This window comes from Mytilus trossulus, chromosome 2 (genome assembly GCF_036588685.1).
Source record: "Mytilus trossulus isolate FHL-02 chromosome 2, PNRI_Mtr1.1.1.hap1, whole genome shotgun sequence".
NCBI lineage: Eukaryota > Metazoa > Mollusca > Bivalvia > Mytilida > Mytilidae > Mytilus > Mytilus trossulus.
In genome coordinates this window covers 65,098,576-65,117,673 of record NC_086374.1, presented here as the reverse complement: position 1 = coordinate 65,117,673, position 19,098 = coordinate 65,098,576, and the positions used below count along the sequence as shown (strand labels likewise).

Here is a 19,098-nt window from a genome sequence, read left to right as displayed (position 1 = left end):
TTGAAGGCTATACATTGACCTATAATGGTTTACTTTTTTATAAATTGTTATTAGGATGGAGAGTTGTCTCAATGGCACTCACACCACATCTTCCTATATCTACACCATGAAAAAGCAAAATAGAATTGAGCCAATTAATCAATCAATCATATATTTGTAAAACAATATGAAGCGTCTAAACAAAATCAAAGGAAAGATTAAAACATCAATTTTCTACATTGACCATTTCACTTTTTTCTTTATAATAAACAAACCTTTTTAACCTTTTTTTTTTGTTTGTCAAATCAAAATGGATGTTTGATGAAGTCCAACATATGACATTTATGACTTGATAAAGAAATCAGAGATAATGAAAGGGACGATAACTTCTTCGGCTTAGTAAGTTACTCAAGGAGTAAAAACCTTCATAAGTTTGGTGGAAATAATTTACAAAAAGATGAAATAAAAATATATTATGTTTTAATAGTTTAGGTCTGTGAATCACCAAATAACATATAGGACAGTCCAGCTGCCACAACAGCTATACCTCCTCCGATCGCCGTCACTGAAAACAGAACAAAAGGAAAAAATGTTAAAGACTGATAAGAGAAGCTTTTTTGTAATCAAGATATTTTATACATAGTGATTCATACTGTGGATTCAGTTATTTTTGTAGGTATCAATTTTTGGTGGAAGAGGGAAAACTTGAGAATTCATTGACATTTAATTTCTTGGTTTTGCCGAAAATTGCATACAAGCCTTTAGACAATTTGTCATTTGTTGAATATTTAATTTCGTGGTTCACCTGTACCCAGGAAAACCATGAAAATTGGTATCAAACGAATAAAAATGAATGCACAGTAATTAAAATACAGTTTTTAGCATAACTAAGCATTTACAAAATAATAATTCAGTTGGCACTAATTTTTGTACAAGATAATTATGTTTTTATATATTACACAGGGTTTCCGCTGGCGGTCGCCATTTTCGCAATTTGCGAAAAAATAATAATTGTGGCGATAAAAATTCGTCATTTGCGAAAGAATTTGGCGAAAGAAATATATAGAACGATTTATTTTCCTCCATCTTGTTTATTTACTTTTTTCGAGTTTCTCGGACTTTACCCGATCAGACAATACTCGGAAATCACCTTGACCTCATTAACGTCTGGACAGAAAATGAATAATCAGCTGATTGCATTTTATTTCTATCGACAACAAAGGACTATATTAATAAAGATGTTGATTGAATTGTTTGACAAAATGATATGGTTAAATGGCTTCTGCTAAATGTCACATATAGAATTTATTTACCACTTTGCGACGCACGTGTTTGAAGCAAACTTTTGACGTCTCCTCCGCTTTTAAAGATAGTTTAGAAAAGAAAGCTGTTGTTGTGACGAAAAATGTCCAAAAGCAAGAAAAATCTCGGATTTAAAACTTTAATTATCCTTTGACTTAAATATCGGTAATTGATTAGGAAGACGTTTGAGTGACACACGTGTTTCAAGCCTAGTTTTACGTCTCAACTTTTTCATTTACGATGGTCAAGAAAAAAAAGAAAACTGTCATTATGAAGAAATCTATCCAAAAAGGTTGGCTCGATTGAGAGTAGCCCTTCAATGTAATGACTACACATGAAACGAGGGATCAATTTCATGTGATAAAAGATTTAATTTTGTTGTAAAAAAAACCTTCTTAGTACGAAAGGGAACATCAGTATTTTTCTTTTAAAGAAACTTTCCCTACGAACTATACTGGTATTATATAATGAAAACATGTCCAATAATATTGTTATATTCCAGGACGTATATCTTCTTTATTATTAAAAGTATAGTGGCCCAATCAATTACTAAAGTTGTTTAAAATACAATGAATAGTTTTCCCTTTTAAATTAAAAAAATCTGTTGTTTTAAAGTAATTTTTTAGTGTTTATTCATTAACAAAAAAAATATAAATTTTAAACAAAACATATAGTTATGTTATTTGGCGAAAAAAATAATAATGTGGCGAAAAATATATTGTTTTGGCGAAAGAGGTGGCGAAAAAAATAATAGACCCAGGGGAAACCCTGATATTACATGTATACTTAGATTCAGTAATAGTTGATTATCCTGCTAATTTATAAATATATTCTGTATGTTCTTATCCTTAGTTAGGAGTTTGTATTTCATTAGTTGTTGTTGGTTCGTGTCCGTCATATTTTTATTTGAAAATTGTTTTGTTGTACATAAGGCTTATAGCTCTTTTGTTTAAACTGTTTCACATTTTTCATGTACAGGCTTTTATAGCAAACTACTCAGGTGTGGATTTTTACCTCATTGTTGAAGGTGGTATTATGACCTGTTATTGCTGATATCCACTTAATGTGATTTCTCTCTGACGGATAGTTGTCTCTTTGGCAATCATACCACATCTCAAGTGTAATGATGAATAATTGTCAATATCAAGTTTATCATTTGAAAAAGAAAATACTTGTATTCTGAGATATAAGTTAACATGCTTTATATAGATTAGACCGTTGGTTTTCCCATTTGAATGGTTTTACACTAGTAATTTTGGGGCCCTTTATAGCTTGTTGTTCGGTGTGAGCCAAGGCTCCGTGTTGAAGGCCATACTTAAAAACCTATAATGGTTTACTTTTTAAATTGTTATTTGGATGGAGAGTTGTCTCATTGGCACTCACACCACATCTTCCTATATCTATTAAAATATAGTTGCATTTGTTATCAATGAACAAAAAATTAGGGAATGATTCATGAGATTTCAGTAAATGCTAGCAATGATGTTAGATTTTTTGAATGCTAAACTAATCCAGTCACATTTTTTGCAAACGTTAAAAACATGTTAAAATATTTAGAATGTACGGTACTGTGAAAGTACTTTAATTCGTGGGTATCAATTTTCCTGTATTTAGCAATATTAAGATGTTCGTGGGTTTCTAAATTCGTGGATTTTTGTTTTCTAAAAAATAAAATAGAAAAATTAAAGCCTTTAGAAACGAAGTTTACAAATAGTCTGGAGTGAAGAAAATTGCAAAGTAAACATTGACCTGTGCAAATCGTAGTGATAACACTGATTAACCCATGATAAAGTGATCAACAGATTAAAGACTATCAAAAGTGTTAATTAGGCCATAAACATGTCACCTAGAGAAAGTAGTAATATAAACAAATGCTATAAACGTATCTAAAATTGTCAAATAATTCTTATCAAAATCAAGCCCAGTATGAAATTATTATTTCACAAATGCACGAGGATGAGGATATAAAATGAACCCTTTATCATACTAGCATATCAATATCAGAAATCTTACTTTCATTGATCACAAATATTTTTTATGAGAATTAAAAACAGTTTAGAGTATTAAAGATTAAATGGGTATATTCCTGCATGCAGTTGTAGTTCTATGACTGCTATTAGAGTATTCTCATATTTGGTGTTATTCAAAATATTCAATAGATCATATCAGTAGTCAAATCTACCGATGGGGATCTTTCCATTTCCTGATTTGGACAATGGTTGTTTAATTTAGTTGGACACTTAAATTCGTGGATAAAGTCATCCACGAAAACCAGGAAAAATGGTACCACATGAATAAAAGTACTCACAGTATTTAATGTTCTTTGGATTTTGAATATAGTGACCAGAAAGTCGAAAAATTATACAATATTGTACAGGAACTCTTCAAATTGATGTTTTTGGTCTATAAACCAAATTTATAAACTTACACATATTAAACCTAGATGTATTAGAAGCCCCATTACTACTGTCATCAATTGGATCTAGGGATTTATCTTTAGACCAATCCTCTTCACCTGAAAATATAAAATAATAAATTTGTGTGATCACAAGACATAGTACTAGTAATTGACACTTTCTATTTCAAGAGGTGAAATTGGAATAAATAATTAACATACGTCATTCCATTGCTTTAAACATGGTAGGTCATGCACAAATATTTTTTAGCTTCTTAAGCCAAACTCAAATATTTATATGGGACCAGGATATGCTGTCCACTAAAATAATATGTCAGTTTTTAATAAGAAACAAATTATAATGTGTTGTGATTTGATGATTTTTCTAAATAGAAGATCCAATAAAGCAAGTACATTAATTGCATAGAGAACTTTATACGCATATGGACAATGAACTATATATTTTATACTGAAGATTTACTACACTATAAGATTTTGCAAAGTGATCAGCTTGATTTGAATATTTGAATTTTTAAATTTAAAGAAATAAAGAAATCTGTTGATTAAAAAAGAACTTCAGCACATTATGTAATTTAAAAACAATTGTACATTAGGAATTTCATAACAGAATCCTCATTTATACCTTTATATCTTTCACTTGACACTTGTTTGTTTTTTGTTTATCCTTTTGTAAATAAAAAATGGCATTAGTTTTCTTTTTTTAACTGTGTTGCATTTGTCATTTTGAGGCCTTTTAGAGGTTGCTATGTGGTATGGATTTTAATCAATGTGTTGACTTATAGTTGCATACTTTTGCACCATTTTGTCTATTTACAGAGCTGTGTCATTGCCAATCACACCATATCTTCTTATTTTATAGTTGCAAATTAAATTGTTTGCTAATAAAAGTTTTGAATTTGACACTTTGATAAATAGGCATTTCAAAAGGATGTGATATGATTTTATATGATGAAATTATATAGAATACACAACATAAAGCTGAACTTACAAGGAACCTGTTCACAGTCTAGTTCCAGATCATCAGGGTCTATGGTTATATCTAAAAGTTCTTTTATTCTATCTGCTACTTCTTCTAATTTTTCATCTTGGAATTTATAATCACAGAAGTCAAGACTTGATCCATGTAATTTACCAAATACTCTGATTGGTGTGTCATATAACTCCTTCTTGATACCTAAAAAATCAAAATGAATTTAATACATGTATTTCCTGTACCTCCTAACAGATTAATCCTTTCAACTTTAATTATACGGTAAATGTTTTCTTTTTTTATATTTGGTCAATTTGTGTTGATGGAAGACATTTGAATAACTATCTTGTGTTATCCCCTAAAATTCTTAAGGTTTTTTTTTTGGGGGGGGGGGGGGGGTTACTCGATCATTGACAGACAAGAAGATATTAGTAAAAGTTAATGATGATGACGAATGCCAAGTGATGAAAAAAAAATCACTTGGACCTGTGCCATGTGAGCTAAAAGTACATGTACCAGTACATATTATGTATTTCAGAAGGGTATATCCTAAAAGGAACTGTTTTCAAAAGAGAAAACTTATATTTTTTGCATTATTTATAATAAAAACAGTGGTTGTCATTTTTTACTGTACATTGTACTTGTTTATCATGTATTGGTTTGTTTATAAATCAAGCCGTTACGTTTTTCGATTGAATTGTTAAATCATTTGTTTTGTCTGGTCCTTTAAAAGCTTTCTAAGCACCATAGGCTTTACCCATTGTTAAAGACTGTACAGTGACCTGTAGTTGCTAACTACTACATTATTTCGTCTCTCGTTAAAAGGTGTCACTTTGCATATATACCACATCTTTTTATTTTTATGATAAGTGAAAAATCTTTACATACAAATGTATGGGTAACATTGTGATTGATCTATTGTTGGTTGCTTAACGGTCAGTGACAGGTAACATTCTGGTTTTGTTTAATTACCTTCTTCTTCCACCACCTCTATATCTTCACACAACAACTCACATCTAGCATGAATACTTCTGATTATGTCTGTGGTAATTGCCTGAAATATGTAACACATATAGCACCATATTATCCAGGCTTTATATATCAAAGGAAGAAGTAATGACATCCATGAAAATCCTTCTATCAAGGCATTCAAATTCTTATGGTATGAATTTTAAACTTTTTCATTAAACATCTGTGTGTCTTCAAGACAATGTCTTATCTTAAAGGCATACAAACCTTGCATATACTGTATCTTCATTTTTATTCTGTGGGTATTTTTTTTTGTTATTGTCTTTAATAGAATGAATTTTGATTAAACCTAAATTTACGCATATATTTAAAAAAAAAAAAATTTAATGAATGACTATTATCTATTTTGAATTTATTGAACCATAAAATGAATTTTTGACTCTTCGCATTGTTCGCAGATTATGTAAAATGTGAAGTCAAAATTTTATTCTATGGGTCAATTAATTCAAAATAAATTATTGCCATTCATTATTTTAAAATAAAGTTCTATAAAAAATAAGGCTCAAAGAACTTTTTATATTATTTATATGAACAATAACAACGTACACACATGTTGGCATATGAATACACAACGTCAGAAAATAAAACTAATACTTTAAACCAATCAGAAGACAGTAAATACACCAAATTTATTTATAATGTCAAAATCTTCAGGCATGAAGAAAAAAAGTGTGGAAAACTGATTTGCTTGACAAACAGATGCACAGATAGATATGAAAAAAATCATTATAATATCAAAATCAATGGTACGCAAAACTTACTTGTTTAGCTTCAGATACTAGAGCTTTACTATGCACAAATGCTCTACCATGAGTCACTCCTTGTATGACCAGTTTACAAACACTATCATAGGTTTCTGGTTCCCTTTTCTCCTTTGAAATCTGTTAAAATAAAAGAGAGATAATAAATTTTCTCATGCCTCAATTTGGTATATATAGCTGAATCAACTCATTGATGTTGTAGATGATTTTCAATCAATATATAATAAAATATTTTATGATGTGCCAGGACTCGGGAGCCTTAATTCAGTGGTTGTCCTTTGTTGTTGTCTGACATATTAGTTTAATGTTGTTTTTAGCAAAGATCAGACTGTTAATTTCTTATTTTTGTTGATGGCATTGATTTTTTTCTTCAAATTATTTCATCTTTTATCATGCCATAGCCTCTTATAGCTTTTGAGAATTGTCTCATTGATACTCATACCACATCTTATATCTATTAAATTTATTGTGTGGGATGATTTTGCTTCTTGTTAAAGGTCATATACAAGATGATTATTTTTGGTCTGGGATGATATTTTGTCATATTGACACAACTCTAAGTTGCCATTCATCTATGTTATATCTTCGAGTATTTTTGGAACATTGATAAAAATTGCAGACTTAAAACAATTGAAAGGCAGCTGTCAAAACTTACTGGTTGTGTATATAAATCAATGTCATGAATAAGTTGTGATGTCTGTCCTTTGTCTCTTCCTTTACTTCTTTTAGATTCAGACGCTGACTGGTCTAAAACTTCTGTCACATCTCGAACTTCTCCATTAATTGTTATGATTCCATTGCATATATTATCACAATATGGCACAAGTCCTTGCTAAAAATTTAATAGGATCATTTGTAAAAATTAGTTATAAAACACATTTTCAATAGCTTTTCCAACTGACTATAAATAATATCATCATATTGGGCTGTTAATAAATTAACATTCTCTAAGATAAAGGATTTTTTGTTAGTTGTTATTGGATTTGAAGTGGCTTTACTGGGAGTACTCTCAGATCTGTATTTTGTGTCTTTAGTGTATATATAAGGTTTCTTTTGTGCTTTGAAAAGATCTGAAGATTTATGCCTTTTTCAACTGATTTTTATAGTTTGCTTTATGTTGTACAATCACAAACTTGTCTCGGGTTTAAGGACAGTTTTGCACCACAAAAAATGTATAACCCAACCTCATTTTATAAATAACTGTCCTCAGTTAGGAGCCTGTAATTCTGTGTTTGTTGTTCGTTGCTGTTTATCTTCTCTGTTTATTGTTAAGTACATTTATCAGGCAGTTAGTTATCCTGTTTAAGTTGTTTTTTATAAGTCTTTTCATGGCTTTTTCTAGCAAACCAACCAGGATCGGTTTTGCTCATTGTTGAAGGCATACAGTAATCTATAGCTGTTATATTCTATGTCATTTAGGAAGTCATCCTAAGTTTCAAGAAAATTAAACCCTGAATCTTGAAAAATGTTCTTCCTTTCCTCATTTCTTCCTAAAATTAAAGTGTCTATAAATTGTAAATTCAGAAATTTTTTGCTATGATTTTATTACTTCCAATCACAATAATTTAAATTGCATTTTGAAATTTTTTATATCAATTAAAAAGTATTTATCTCAATATCTGAAAAAATCAAATTGCATTTTAGTGCAAAATGACAAATCGCAAAAAAAAATGGATGCAAAAGATTTCTGAATTTGCAGTATTTGCATTTCCTAAAATCATTATACATGTACCTGTATTTGTTTAAGCATATTCTGATTCTGTTGTTTTACAGGAACATTTATTTTGAGATCCAAATTTATATCTGTCTTTAATTTGATCCATTTTTCACTTCCTGACTGTGGTTTCCAATCAGCTGGTTTAAATGCACTCTGAAATAAAAAAAAAATGCACATACAATTATGTCAGAAATTCTCAGAGGCAGATTTAGGGGGGGCGTACCAGGGGATTATGTTACTTTAAGAAGTGGATTCATTATTTTTTATTCATGGGGTACTAATTTTTTGTGGATTTTATATCTACATGTATATGCAGAATTTGGCAAAACCATGAAATCAGATTTTTTACTGTAGAGGTTTTAACTGTAATATTATTACTTTCAAACATTCTATTATAAAGCAAATGCATTAAATAAATTGTTATAGCTAGAGTTAAATTAACATTGAATCTTTTACCTTTTGGTCTGCTACATCTATTGATCTACAGGTAATTCTGAATTTTTAATTAAGGAAAAGTAACAACATGTATAACTGGTAAATTATTCCATTCCAGTCTGCCTCCAATGGCAAAAAAACAAAACCATTAAATATTAAATGTATTTCCTCTTTCAAAAGTTACATAGTGAATTTTTTTTTTTAACTGTCTTCCAAAAATTAAACAAGGCCATTAAAATTTTAAAGACAACTGCTAATTATCTCTAATAGAAGGATAAGGGAGGTAAATAGCTTTGCATTTGTCAGCATGTCCTGTGGTCTGGCAGATTTTAAAAAATTTTGAAAATAAACTGACTATACTATGGCAAAAAAATAAATAAAAGACAACCAACAGTTTACAAAAACAACATAGAAAATTCAAGACTGAATAACACAAACACATTAAAAAAAATATGTGAGATCTGAGGTGCTCCAGTTGAAAAAGGATACTTTCTGGTGGTAGAACATATCTGCAGTAAATGCCTCTCTGATGTACTGTTTGGTTGTGTCTGACCTTTGCTTAAACTTTTATGTATCAGGTATAAAATCTAAAATAAATAAAGGCATTGTAAATTAACAGCAAATTTCAAAAGAAAACATGATAAATAATGTTAAAAATTTCAATGTAAAAAGTAAAATAATTTTTTTTACCAAACTCCAACAAAAATTCAAAACAGAAAGTGCCTTTTAAAAATCAAAAGCTTGAAAGTAAAAAAATGTAATATGATCGCCAATTACATGTTGATAACTAATCATAAAGACCAAAATGTGAACAATTACAATTCACCATTTAACCAAAAAATGAGTATAACTGCCACTTATAAACTGCATATATCCAGTAAGCTGAAACATAGCACAATGAGAACTGGAGATTTAATTTTAATTATGATGTTCAAATTTTTGGAATATAATAGCATTCACATGCTAATTACAACTAGAGGCTCTCAAGATCCTGTGTTGCTCACCCGGTTCTACGTCGGTTTTGAAAATGATGTAAAAATAGATTAACATCATAACAGATACCCAAATAATGTTTGAGGCCAAATTTTGTTTAATATTGGCTACAGTATTTACAAAAAAAAAATCCTGGTGGCCATCAATTCAGTGGTTGTCGTTTGTTGATGTGTTACATATTTTGTTTTTCATTTATTTTTTGTCATAAATTAGGTCGTTAGTTTTCTCTATGAATTATTTTGCATTTTGTCATTTAAGGGTGTTTTACAACTGACTATGCGGTATGGGCTTTGCTCATTATTGAAAGCCATATGATGACCTATACATTGTAGTTGTTATTTTTTTGTCATTTGGTCTCTTGTGAAGAGTTGTCTCATTGGCAGCCATACCACATCCCATTTTTTTATATTCATGCCATGTTTGGATCCATTCCATTCAGTGGTTCTCTATAAGAAAACATTTGTATGTTATTCCCATCAGATCCCATGTTAAACTAAGTAAGTCCCCCTGCTGGCAGCCATCTTGGCTAGCTCCTCATAAAGAACATTCATGCCATGTTTAGTTTCATTCCATTCAGTGGTTTTTTGGAAGTTCAAAGTGTAATAAGTTTATGCCAAAGACAGACAACGGCAAAGGAAGACAGATGCCAGGGAAGTAGCTAGATTGAAACAATGTGCAAGCAAGTACTGTGAGGCGAAAAATTTTTGGACCCTTGTTAATAGAGGAGCTATATGTAGATAGAACTTATAAAAAAATTATGAATTTAAAACTATTAATAAATCTTTTGAATAGAACAATACATAAACAACACATATTTGTGATCATACAGAATTACTCGAAATTGTCCTAAATCTGCCCTTCGGGTCTAGGCAGAAACAAACTTCTCTATTACTTTGTCAATATTCACAATGTTTTCTACATACGTAGTACACTGATAGATCTCCATGGTAGCACTCACAAGATGTTATAAACCAGTGTACTTGTTTGGCATTGAGTGACCTCCCAATTGAATAAGTCAACATTACATGCCAGGTCAGTTTCGTATGCCTCAGACAATGTTGACATTTGTTCGTTTGTTATATGTCCTACAACACTATGAAACAGATACAGCACAAAGAAGAGATTTTCTGATAATACTAGATGCAACTCCACTCTCCAGTTCCCTTATCATATGGTCTATGAATGCAAAAAACAATGACTAAAGAAATAATGAGACTTTCCAATACTGTTTTGGCGTGTTTGCATGGTGATTGGCTCCGGTAGTCTGTCGACCACATCCCCTCAGCATATTTTCAACAATATCAAGGGGTTCTGATAATTCTAATGACAAGTGGTATATCTCATTCCAAACTGATGACCTGTACACTGTAAAATGTGCTCCAAAACTACATGTCTTAGACTGAGTATTACAAATTAAAATCTTGTAAAAGATACAATTTACTGTCCGATTTTGTCATAATCTCCAATAAAACTTTTATTTTGATACCAAATGCCGTTATTTAATGATATTTCATCAATCAAAAAAGTGACAACATAGGTATTTCCTTTTATATTCAATTTATAAATTTTTGTTTTGACATTTATTTTTTTACATGCCGAATCGATGTGCATTCAAGTGCCAAGTGATGAGAAAAAATCATTTTGCCCTTCAGAACAGGTGAGCTAAAATGTTTGTGTGTATCATATTGTATTGGCAGTTTAATATTACTTGATTAAGTTCAAATGACTTAAATATCTTACAATATAAGTAGTTCTTTTATCCAATCAAAACTTTTCAGGATGTACTATGTAATGAGCGAAAACTAATCTGCATTTTTGTGCCTGTCCCAAGTCAGGAGCCTCTTGTATTATTTTTAATTTTAGTTTCTTGTGCATAATTTGGAGTTTAGTATGGCATTCATTATCACTGAACTAGTGTATATCTGAAGGACGCCTTTGGGTGCTGGAATTTCTCACTGCCTTGAAGACCTATTGGTGACCTTCTGCTGTTGTTTGTTCTATGGTCAGGTTGTTGTCTCTTTGACACATTCCTCATTTCCATTCTCAATTTTAATAAGTTACCTGTCGTAATTTTGTTTGTGCTGATATCATCATATTTGGTGGAGCTAATGCAAATATACCCAACACATCTATACCACCTGGAAGCATCCTGTTAACCTGTTAAATATAATTAAATAATTAATCATCCAATAACCAGCATCAATGACTTCTAAAGTTATTAGTAATCATAATAGTTTATGACAATCCATAGTTTATCTTTAATTCAACAATGTTTGACCCATATTTAAGGAAATAATATACATGTACTACATTTGTACATGGATTCCCATAGTTTTTGATATTGATTTTTGTTGATTGAAGATTTTTTTTTTGTACTAACTAAAATAATGAAAAGTTGCTATCCGGGGCATCCCATTAATAAATATGAATCCACAGTTCTCCTCTTCACTCTTCATCACGATAAAACTTTCAGAAATTACAACCTGACCATTGCAACGTATCAAATTAAGCCATTGGCTGAAATAGGTATGTCTTAGTTTAAGTCTTGATAAAAAAATTATATATATAAAACATGTGACTTTTTATGCTTCCTTTTGCTCTATATCTTTTTCTGTTAAAATAGCTAGACTAATGAGTTATTAATATTTTATGTCCTCCTTAGAACTTGGTTGTCCAAAAACATGAGTAAAATAAAATCAATCAATAATATTATAAATCAGACAGCTGAACAAACAGTAATTCTCTTACTTCACAAAGTGTGTTAAAAACGAAGCAGAAAATTTTGTGTACAATTTATAATGTCATGGTTTATCTATGTTGGGATCAAATCAGACTTTCTGCATTGTAGACAAACCTGCTATTCTGAGACCATTGAGGCAAGTATTTGGGGGAGGTGATTATGAAATACAAATGTAATACCATCACCAAATTGTTGTGAGGTGTTCATAAAATATCTTAACGTTTCGTTAGCGGTGATATATTGTTCTACCTTCTAAAATGTATAGTTTGTATACAAAAAAAAAAAAAAACTAATGTAAATGTTATTTTTACACATACAGATTTCACCTGTTCTAAGTCAGGAATCTTATGTTCAGTCGTTTGTTGATGTGGTTCTTACATGTTTCTCGTTTCTTTTTTTTTACATAGACTGTTGATTTTCCCATTTGAATAATTTTACACTAGTAATTTTTGAGGCCCTTTATTGCTTGCCATGCGGTGTCAGCCAAGGCTCCATATTGAAGACCGTACTTTGACCTATTATGGTTTACTTTTATAAATTGTGACTTAGATGGAGAGTTGTCTCATTGGCACTCATACCAAATCTTCTTATATCTATAATCAGTATATGAAACTGTATTTGCAATCACAATGTAGACTTAAGACTTAACAAATTGTGATAAGTCTGTACATTTTACTGAGACATCCATATTTGTCCTAACCTGGCGAGCATGTGTAGCTATCCACCGTTCATCACTATCTGCCATATTTTCTGGTTTTTGAGGTGTCTTAATCTTTTTCTCTTTTGGTTCTTCGTCCTCTTCACTGGCCTCATCTTCTACTGGTTCTGGTGAACAAATCAAACGTACTGCAAAATCTTTCTGCTGAGCAAACTGCAATTAAATTAACAACAATTATTTAAATAAAAAATCTTATTTTTTGGTCAATATTGAAAATTTAAATGGAAGCAAAATAACATATTATATCAATCAGGCAGACCTACATGTCCAGTTATTGTCAACATTGTTGAGCAACCTTGTTGGTCATTTAAAAAAAAACATTAGTCTTATCTGGCAATACGAAAATGTGGTTTTTAATCAAATATAAGTATTTTTACAAAAATATATTACATAAGTACACAAGTGTTTATTGTTTCAAATCTTGTCATTGCCAAAGTACATGTACTGAATACTGAGTTGGTAAACCCCTTTTAGAACATATCATAAACATTTAAAATGCTTAATTTATATATAAAAGATTTTTCTTTCTGAAAATTCATTCCATTTCTATAGTGCACACATAATTAAAAAAAAACTTCTAGTGAGAGCAATGTTTTATCTTTAAACCTGAAGTGTTGTTCTGACTTTTAACTGTCAAGATGGCACCACAGCCAAGAACATTTCTGTGCATTTAAAAAAAATATCTTTTTGCTAAATTTTAACAAGAAAAACCAGATGCTCCGCAGGGCGTAGCTTTATACGACCGCAGAGGTTGAACCCTGAACGGTTGGGGCAAGTATGGACACAACATTCAAGCTGGATTCAGCTCTAAATTTGGATTGTGATTAAATAGTTGACACAGCATAGGTTTCTGACACAGAATGAATGTGTTCTAATGAACTTAAAATTTTTGTTTTCTCTTACAGCAATTCACTATGCTGTTGAATATTAATCCTCTCAAAAAAATGTTTGAAGAAATTTTCTTTTTATTTATGAAATTTCAAATGAGAAAATTGAACCCAATTTTTTTAATCACATCCCCCTTTCCCTTATTCCAAAACTAATTTCAATTAAAATTTCTAATGGAGCTTGCAACAATAACTACTCATTTAAATACATCATAAAATATTAAGATGTAAAAAAACTGCTTATTATCACTGAATGGTAAAGATTTTTTTAATTTATCAGTTGGTAGTAAAAAGTGAATATACATTGTATATTGTATATAACAAAGATTGAAGTTGATTCTGGACAAAGAAAGATAACTCCAATTAAAAAAAATTCTTGCAATTGCAATTAGATATTTCTTGCTTACTATTCTGGACAAAGAAAGATAACTCTAAATTAAAAAAATTGCTATTTCACAATATTGTGCAATTAGATATTTCTTGCCATTGCGCAATACTGTGCAATTGAAAAGACTTGCTATTGCACAATACTTAATATAATAATTTTAGATCCTGATTTGGACCAACTTGAAAACTGGGCCCATAATCAAAAATCTAAGTACATGTTTGGATTCAGCATATCAAAGAACCCCAAGATTTCAATTTTTGATAGAATCAAAATAAGTTTAATATTGGACCCTTTGGACTTTAATGTAAACCAATTTGAAAACAAGACCAAAAATGAAGAATCTACATACACAGTTAGATTTGGCAAATCAAAGAACCCCATTTATTCAATTTTTGATGAAATCAAACAAAGTTTAATTTTGGACCCCGATTTGGACCAACTTGAAAACTGGGCCAATAATCAAGAATCTAAGTACATTTTTGGATTCAGCATATCAAAGAACTTAACCGATTCATTTTTTGTCAAAATCAAACTAAGTTTAATTTTGGACCCTTTGGACCTTAATGTAGACCAATTTGAAAACGGGACCAAAAGTTCAGAATCTACATACACAGTTAGATTCGGCATATCAAAGAACCCCAATTATTCAATTTTGATGAAATCAAACAAAGTTTAATTTTGGACCCTTTGGGCCCCTTATTCCTAAACTGTAGGGACCAAAACTCCCAAAATCTATACCAAGCTTCCTTTTATGGTCATAAACCTTGTATTTAAATTTCATAGATTTCTATTTACTTATACTAACGTTATTGTGCGAAAACCAAGAAAAATGCTTTTTTGGGTCCCTTTTTGGCCCCTAATTCCTAAACTGTTGGGACCTTAACTCCCAAAACCAATACCAACCTTCCTTTTATGGTCATAAACATTGTGTTTAAATTTCATTGATTTCCATTTACAAAAACTAAAGTTATTGAGCAAAAACCAAGAATAATGCTTATTTGGGCCCTTTTTTGGCCCCTAATTCCTATAATAATGAAACCAAAACTCCCAAAATCAATCCCAACCTTTCTTTTGTTGTCATAAACCTTGTGTCAAAATTTCATAGATTTCTATTAACTTAAACTACAGTTATAGTGCGAAAATCAAGAAAATGCTTATTTGGGCCCTTTTTGGCCCCTAATTCCTAAAATGTTGGGACCAAAACTCCCAAAATCAATACCAACCTTTCTTTTGTGGTCATAAACCTTGTGTTAAAATTTCATACATTTCTATTCACTTTTACTAAAGTTAGAGTGCGAAAACTAAAAGTATTCGGACGACGACTACGACGCAGACGACGACGCCAACATGATAGCAATATACGACGAAATTTTTTTCAAATTTTGCGGTCGTATAACAATTATTTAAATGATTATTTTAGTTTTGAATGGTACCTTAGGTTATAAAATTATTGTAATGTTAGGTTTTTTCAGCTTGGTTTAACTGCTGCCAATATTAGTTTACACATAGATTTTTATCAAAGTCAGTAAAACTTTATTCTTTTAATGTGCATTTATACAATATTATATATTAAATCATAATTTGGGTCATAGTAAATAAAGACACGATACGGAAATGAACATGTGTTAAAAAATTTACTCGCTATCATACTAATTATTTCAGATATCAATAAAATGTCATTCAAACTTAGTTTTAAAGTGATTCCAGTGAAATGAACTTGTAATCTGTCGCTTTCATTTCATCACAGAAAAGTACAGAATATAGCAATTTTACCTGACCATATCGGGAAATAGGTATTTAGTCGGATCTTAACACGTACTTGTGATTTGTTTAAACCGGCTTTCGATAAAAAATATACGAAGAAATGTCAAAATGTTTAGGACTTAATTAAATCCGTATTTCGGTAAGATTGTGCAACACACGATTTTTAATGCGTCTTACACTTTGAGAAGCGAATAATCTGTAACTACTTTATTCAAATATTCTGTAAAAACGTTTAATTTTGAGCTATGAAAGTCAAGTGGCTCGAGAATTTTTCTGAGGAAGTTTTAAAAAAGTGCAAAGAAATATTTTTACAGTGGGTTAGCTTTCATTAGTCTTCACTATCTATAGATTAACAACTTTTGGTAATATTTATAATTCAGAATCATCATTGAAGGTGGAGCACGATTGCGCAGTTAATTATATGGATGTGCCATTTGTATGATGAGTGACATTCTGTGGTATTATGTGCCAATTCGAAAAAGTTATACGAGAATTATTTTCCCTTTAACAGGTTAATTTTTTATGTTTAGGTTTCTGATATAATTTTGAATAATTACAAAATGAATCAATGCAATATATTTCAGTTTTTGTTATTGATGTATTAAAACGATTGATGTACGAATATAATTTCATAAATTTGAAACGTTTAAAATTTTTACATACCAATATAAAGAACTGTTGATCATTTTTGAAATAGACTATGAATGAAAATTGCATAAATTAACTTCCCTTCATGATAGATTGATTGGGAAATGAGCCAGAGTTATCTATTTGAGATCACAGAGAGGGGCTGGCAAGCAAATTTTAATTGTAGCTATTTCATTGTTTAAACAATTTTCCCCTATAAATGAATGTTACTATATACAAATATAAGGACATTGTTAGCTAAATCTACAAATTTTATTAGAAATTATGAATTTTTATTGCAATAGATTAATATGCTACAGAATAGGAACAGAGTAATAAAAAAAATTATAAGGGTTCTATTGATCCCAGTTTCGCGTCTACTCTTTCTGTTAATGGCAGGCTCAACACAAATGAGGAAATAAATCAATAATTATTCCCGTTGATACTATCTTTTGATTGTAAGAAGTTTCTGTCAAGTTTGGTAAAAATCCAGGATAGTTTATGAATCTAATAAATGTTTAAAACTGCAGTCTGACAATGACTGAATGTAATGTTAACTGGAAGAAAGCAAAATTTCCTTCAGGCTTCTAGACATGCTAGATACTAGCTTTTGATCATAAACAAGCTGTCCAAGTTTGGTTCAAATCCAAAATAGTATAAGAAAGTTATTAAAAACTTTAACCACAGAGTGAATGTTATATTTCCCGGCAGAAATACTAAATCCATCTAAAAGTAAAATATGAAAAAAAAGATTTAATTTTTTACAAAATTTAGGTCAGGAGCCTCTGGCCTTTGTTAGTCTTGTTTTATTTTTAGTTTCTTGTGTACAATTTGGAAATTAGTGTGTCGTTCATTATCACTGAACTAGTATATATTTGTTTTGGGGCCAGCTGAAGGACGCCTCCCGGTGCAGGAATTTCTCGCTACCTTGAAGACCTGTTGGTGACCTTCTGCTGTTGTTTTTTTCTATGGTCAGGATGTTGTCTCTTTGGCACATTCCCCGTTTCCATTCTCAATTTTATTCGGCATACTATGTTATGATCATAAACAAGCTTCATTTCCAGTTAGATGTACTGTTCCCAGCTTCAGTGTGCATCTAATTTGTAATGTTCATCTAATGAATAAAAATTAAAAATAATATCTGCCCTTCTCTTCACTGAATTCACAAAATCATGCAATTAACGATAATTTCAGTGTATATATTCCTCGTTTCATTCCCGATCAGGATTTTAAAAAGCAAATCTATGCAGTATTCAACTACAAATGCCAAATTGACTACTCGTTCCAAAACGCATAATTACCAGACAATGCCAAATATCATGGGGTAACCCTTTTAAAGTTATAAGAGCGGCGTAAAGGGGGGTATTTAATCGGAAGAACGCAAAATAAAATTACCATTTCACGATGAACAAACAATTAAAAATGTCTTGAACGATCGATTTCAAGAAACACGGTGAGTTACGAATCTTTTTCACAGCTGCACTTGAAATAAAAATGGCAAAACATGTTGCACGAAAACAACCCTGTACATGTAACACCCTCTTAACTGCTTAAGAGTCTTATGAGAATATGGTCCTTACAGATTCCTGTCAAAAACTATTAGAGAAAACTACAAATTTCTGATAGTTACTGATACGTGACCAGTACATTAACCTGTCACTTAGTATTTGAAGTATATTTATGGCAACAGCATCCTAAGAAATCTTAAAATACGTTGAGATCTAGATTTATGAACAGCTGTTCTCATTTTTTGGAATATGTGTATGTGTTCTGACTCAATTAGCGAATTGACAGGTGAATGACAACCTACATGTCCTATAATAAGTCCAAGTTGCCACTGTCCTTTACTGAGAAGTTCTGTTATGTAGCTCTGGATTGATTCGTCCGCTAAAATGGTCTTTCCCATCCTCAACTCGATGCGTCTGCTTTTTTCTAGAAACCGGAAATACAAATTACTTTTAATGGGAGACAACTGTTTGCTACATTATTTCCTTGTCCGTTAACGGAGACTGTTACCCATAAAAATTGTCCGTTAGTAGAGTTAAAGTTTTTTCCCAGAATTTCAATGGTACAACTAGAAGTTTAGTCTTTGGAGTGCTAATTATATTCTTCCATCTACTTAGATTTTTTTCTGAACTACATACATATATATATATATAAATAGATACATTATTAAACCAAACAAACATTGTTTTACCGTCTATCTTTATAAATCTACCAGTGAAAGCACGCCTTCACAAGCAAATGGGACTAATGCAATTCTTTATCCTGACCTCCCCTATTAACTGATTATTTGACAGCAATGGAGCCAGAAAATATAACAGAAGGCATTTTAACTACACTAATAAACGTAATTTTCGTGAAACCTGGTA

The 19,098-nt window shown here is 30.7% G+C and overlaps 1 protein-coding gene across 1 annotated transcript; it reads right to left on the bottom strand.

The window, feature by feature from the left end:
• Positions 1-442: 442 nt before the first annotated feature.
• LOC134707792 (protein odr-4 homolog) lies at positions 443-18,670 on the bottom strand. The gene is made up of 12 exons (XM_063567836.1): positions 18,537-18,670; positions 13,043-13,213; positions 11,664-11,759; positions 9,099-9,196; positions 8,631-8,667; positions 8,190-8,327; positions 7,113-7,289; positions 6,458-6,577; positions 5,640-5,721; positions 4,686-4,871; positions 3,710-3,796; positions 443-544 (listed from the first exon to the last, which is right to left on the bottom strand). The coding sequence occupies exons 1-12, from the start codon at positions 18,630-18,632 to the stop codon at positions 468-470; spliced, it is 1,365 nt and encodes a 454-aa protein (XP_063423906.1). The 5' UTR covers positions 18,633-18,670; the 3' UTR covers positions 443-467.
• Between the last annotated feature and the right edge of the window lie 428 nt (positions 18,671-19,098).

Coding starts and splice junctions, on each gene's coding strand:
- LOC134707792 (XM_063567836.1), bottom strand. CDS start 18,632: ATGGGAAAGACCATTTTAGCGGACGAATCAATCCAGAGCTACATAACA. Junction 13,214..18,536: donor TTGGACTTATTATAGGACAT/GTAGGTTGTCAT, acceptor ATTTAATTGCAG/TTTGCTCAGCAGAAAGATTT. Junction 8,328..8,630: donor TAGATGTAGCAGACCAAAAG/GTAAAAGATTCA, acceptor TTTTTATTTCAG/AGTGCATTTAAACCAGCTGA.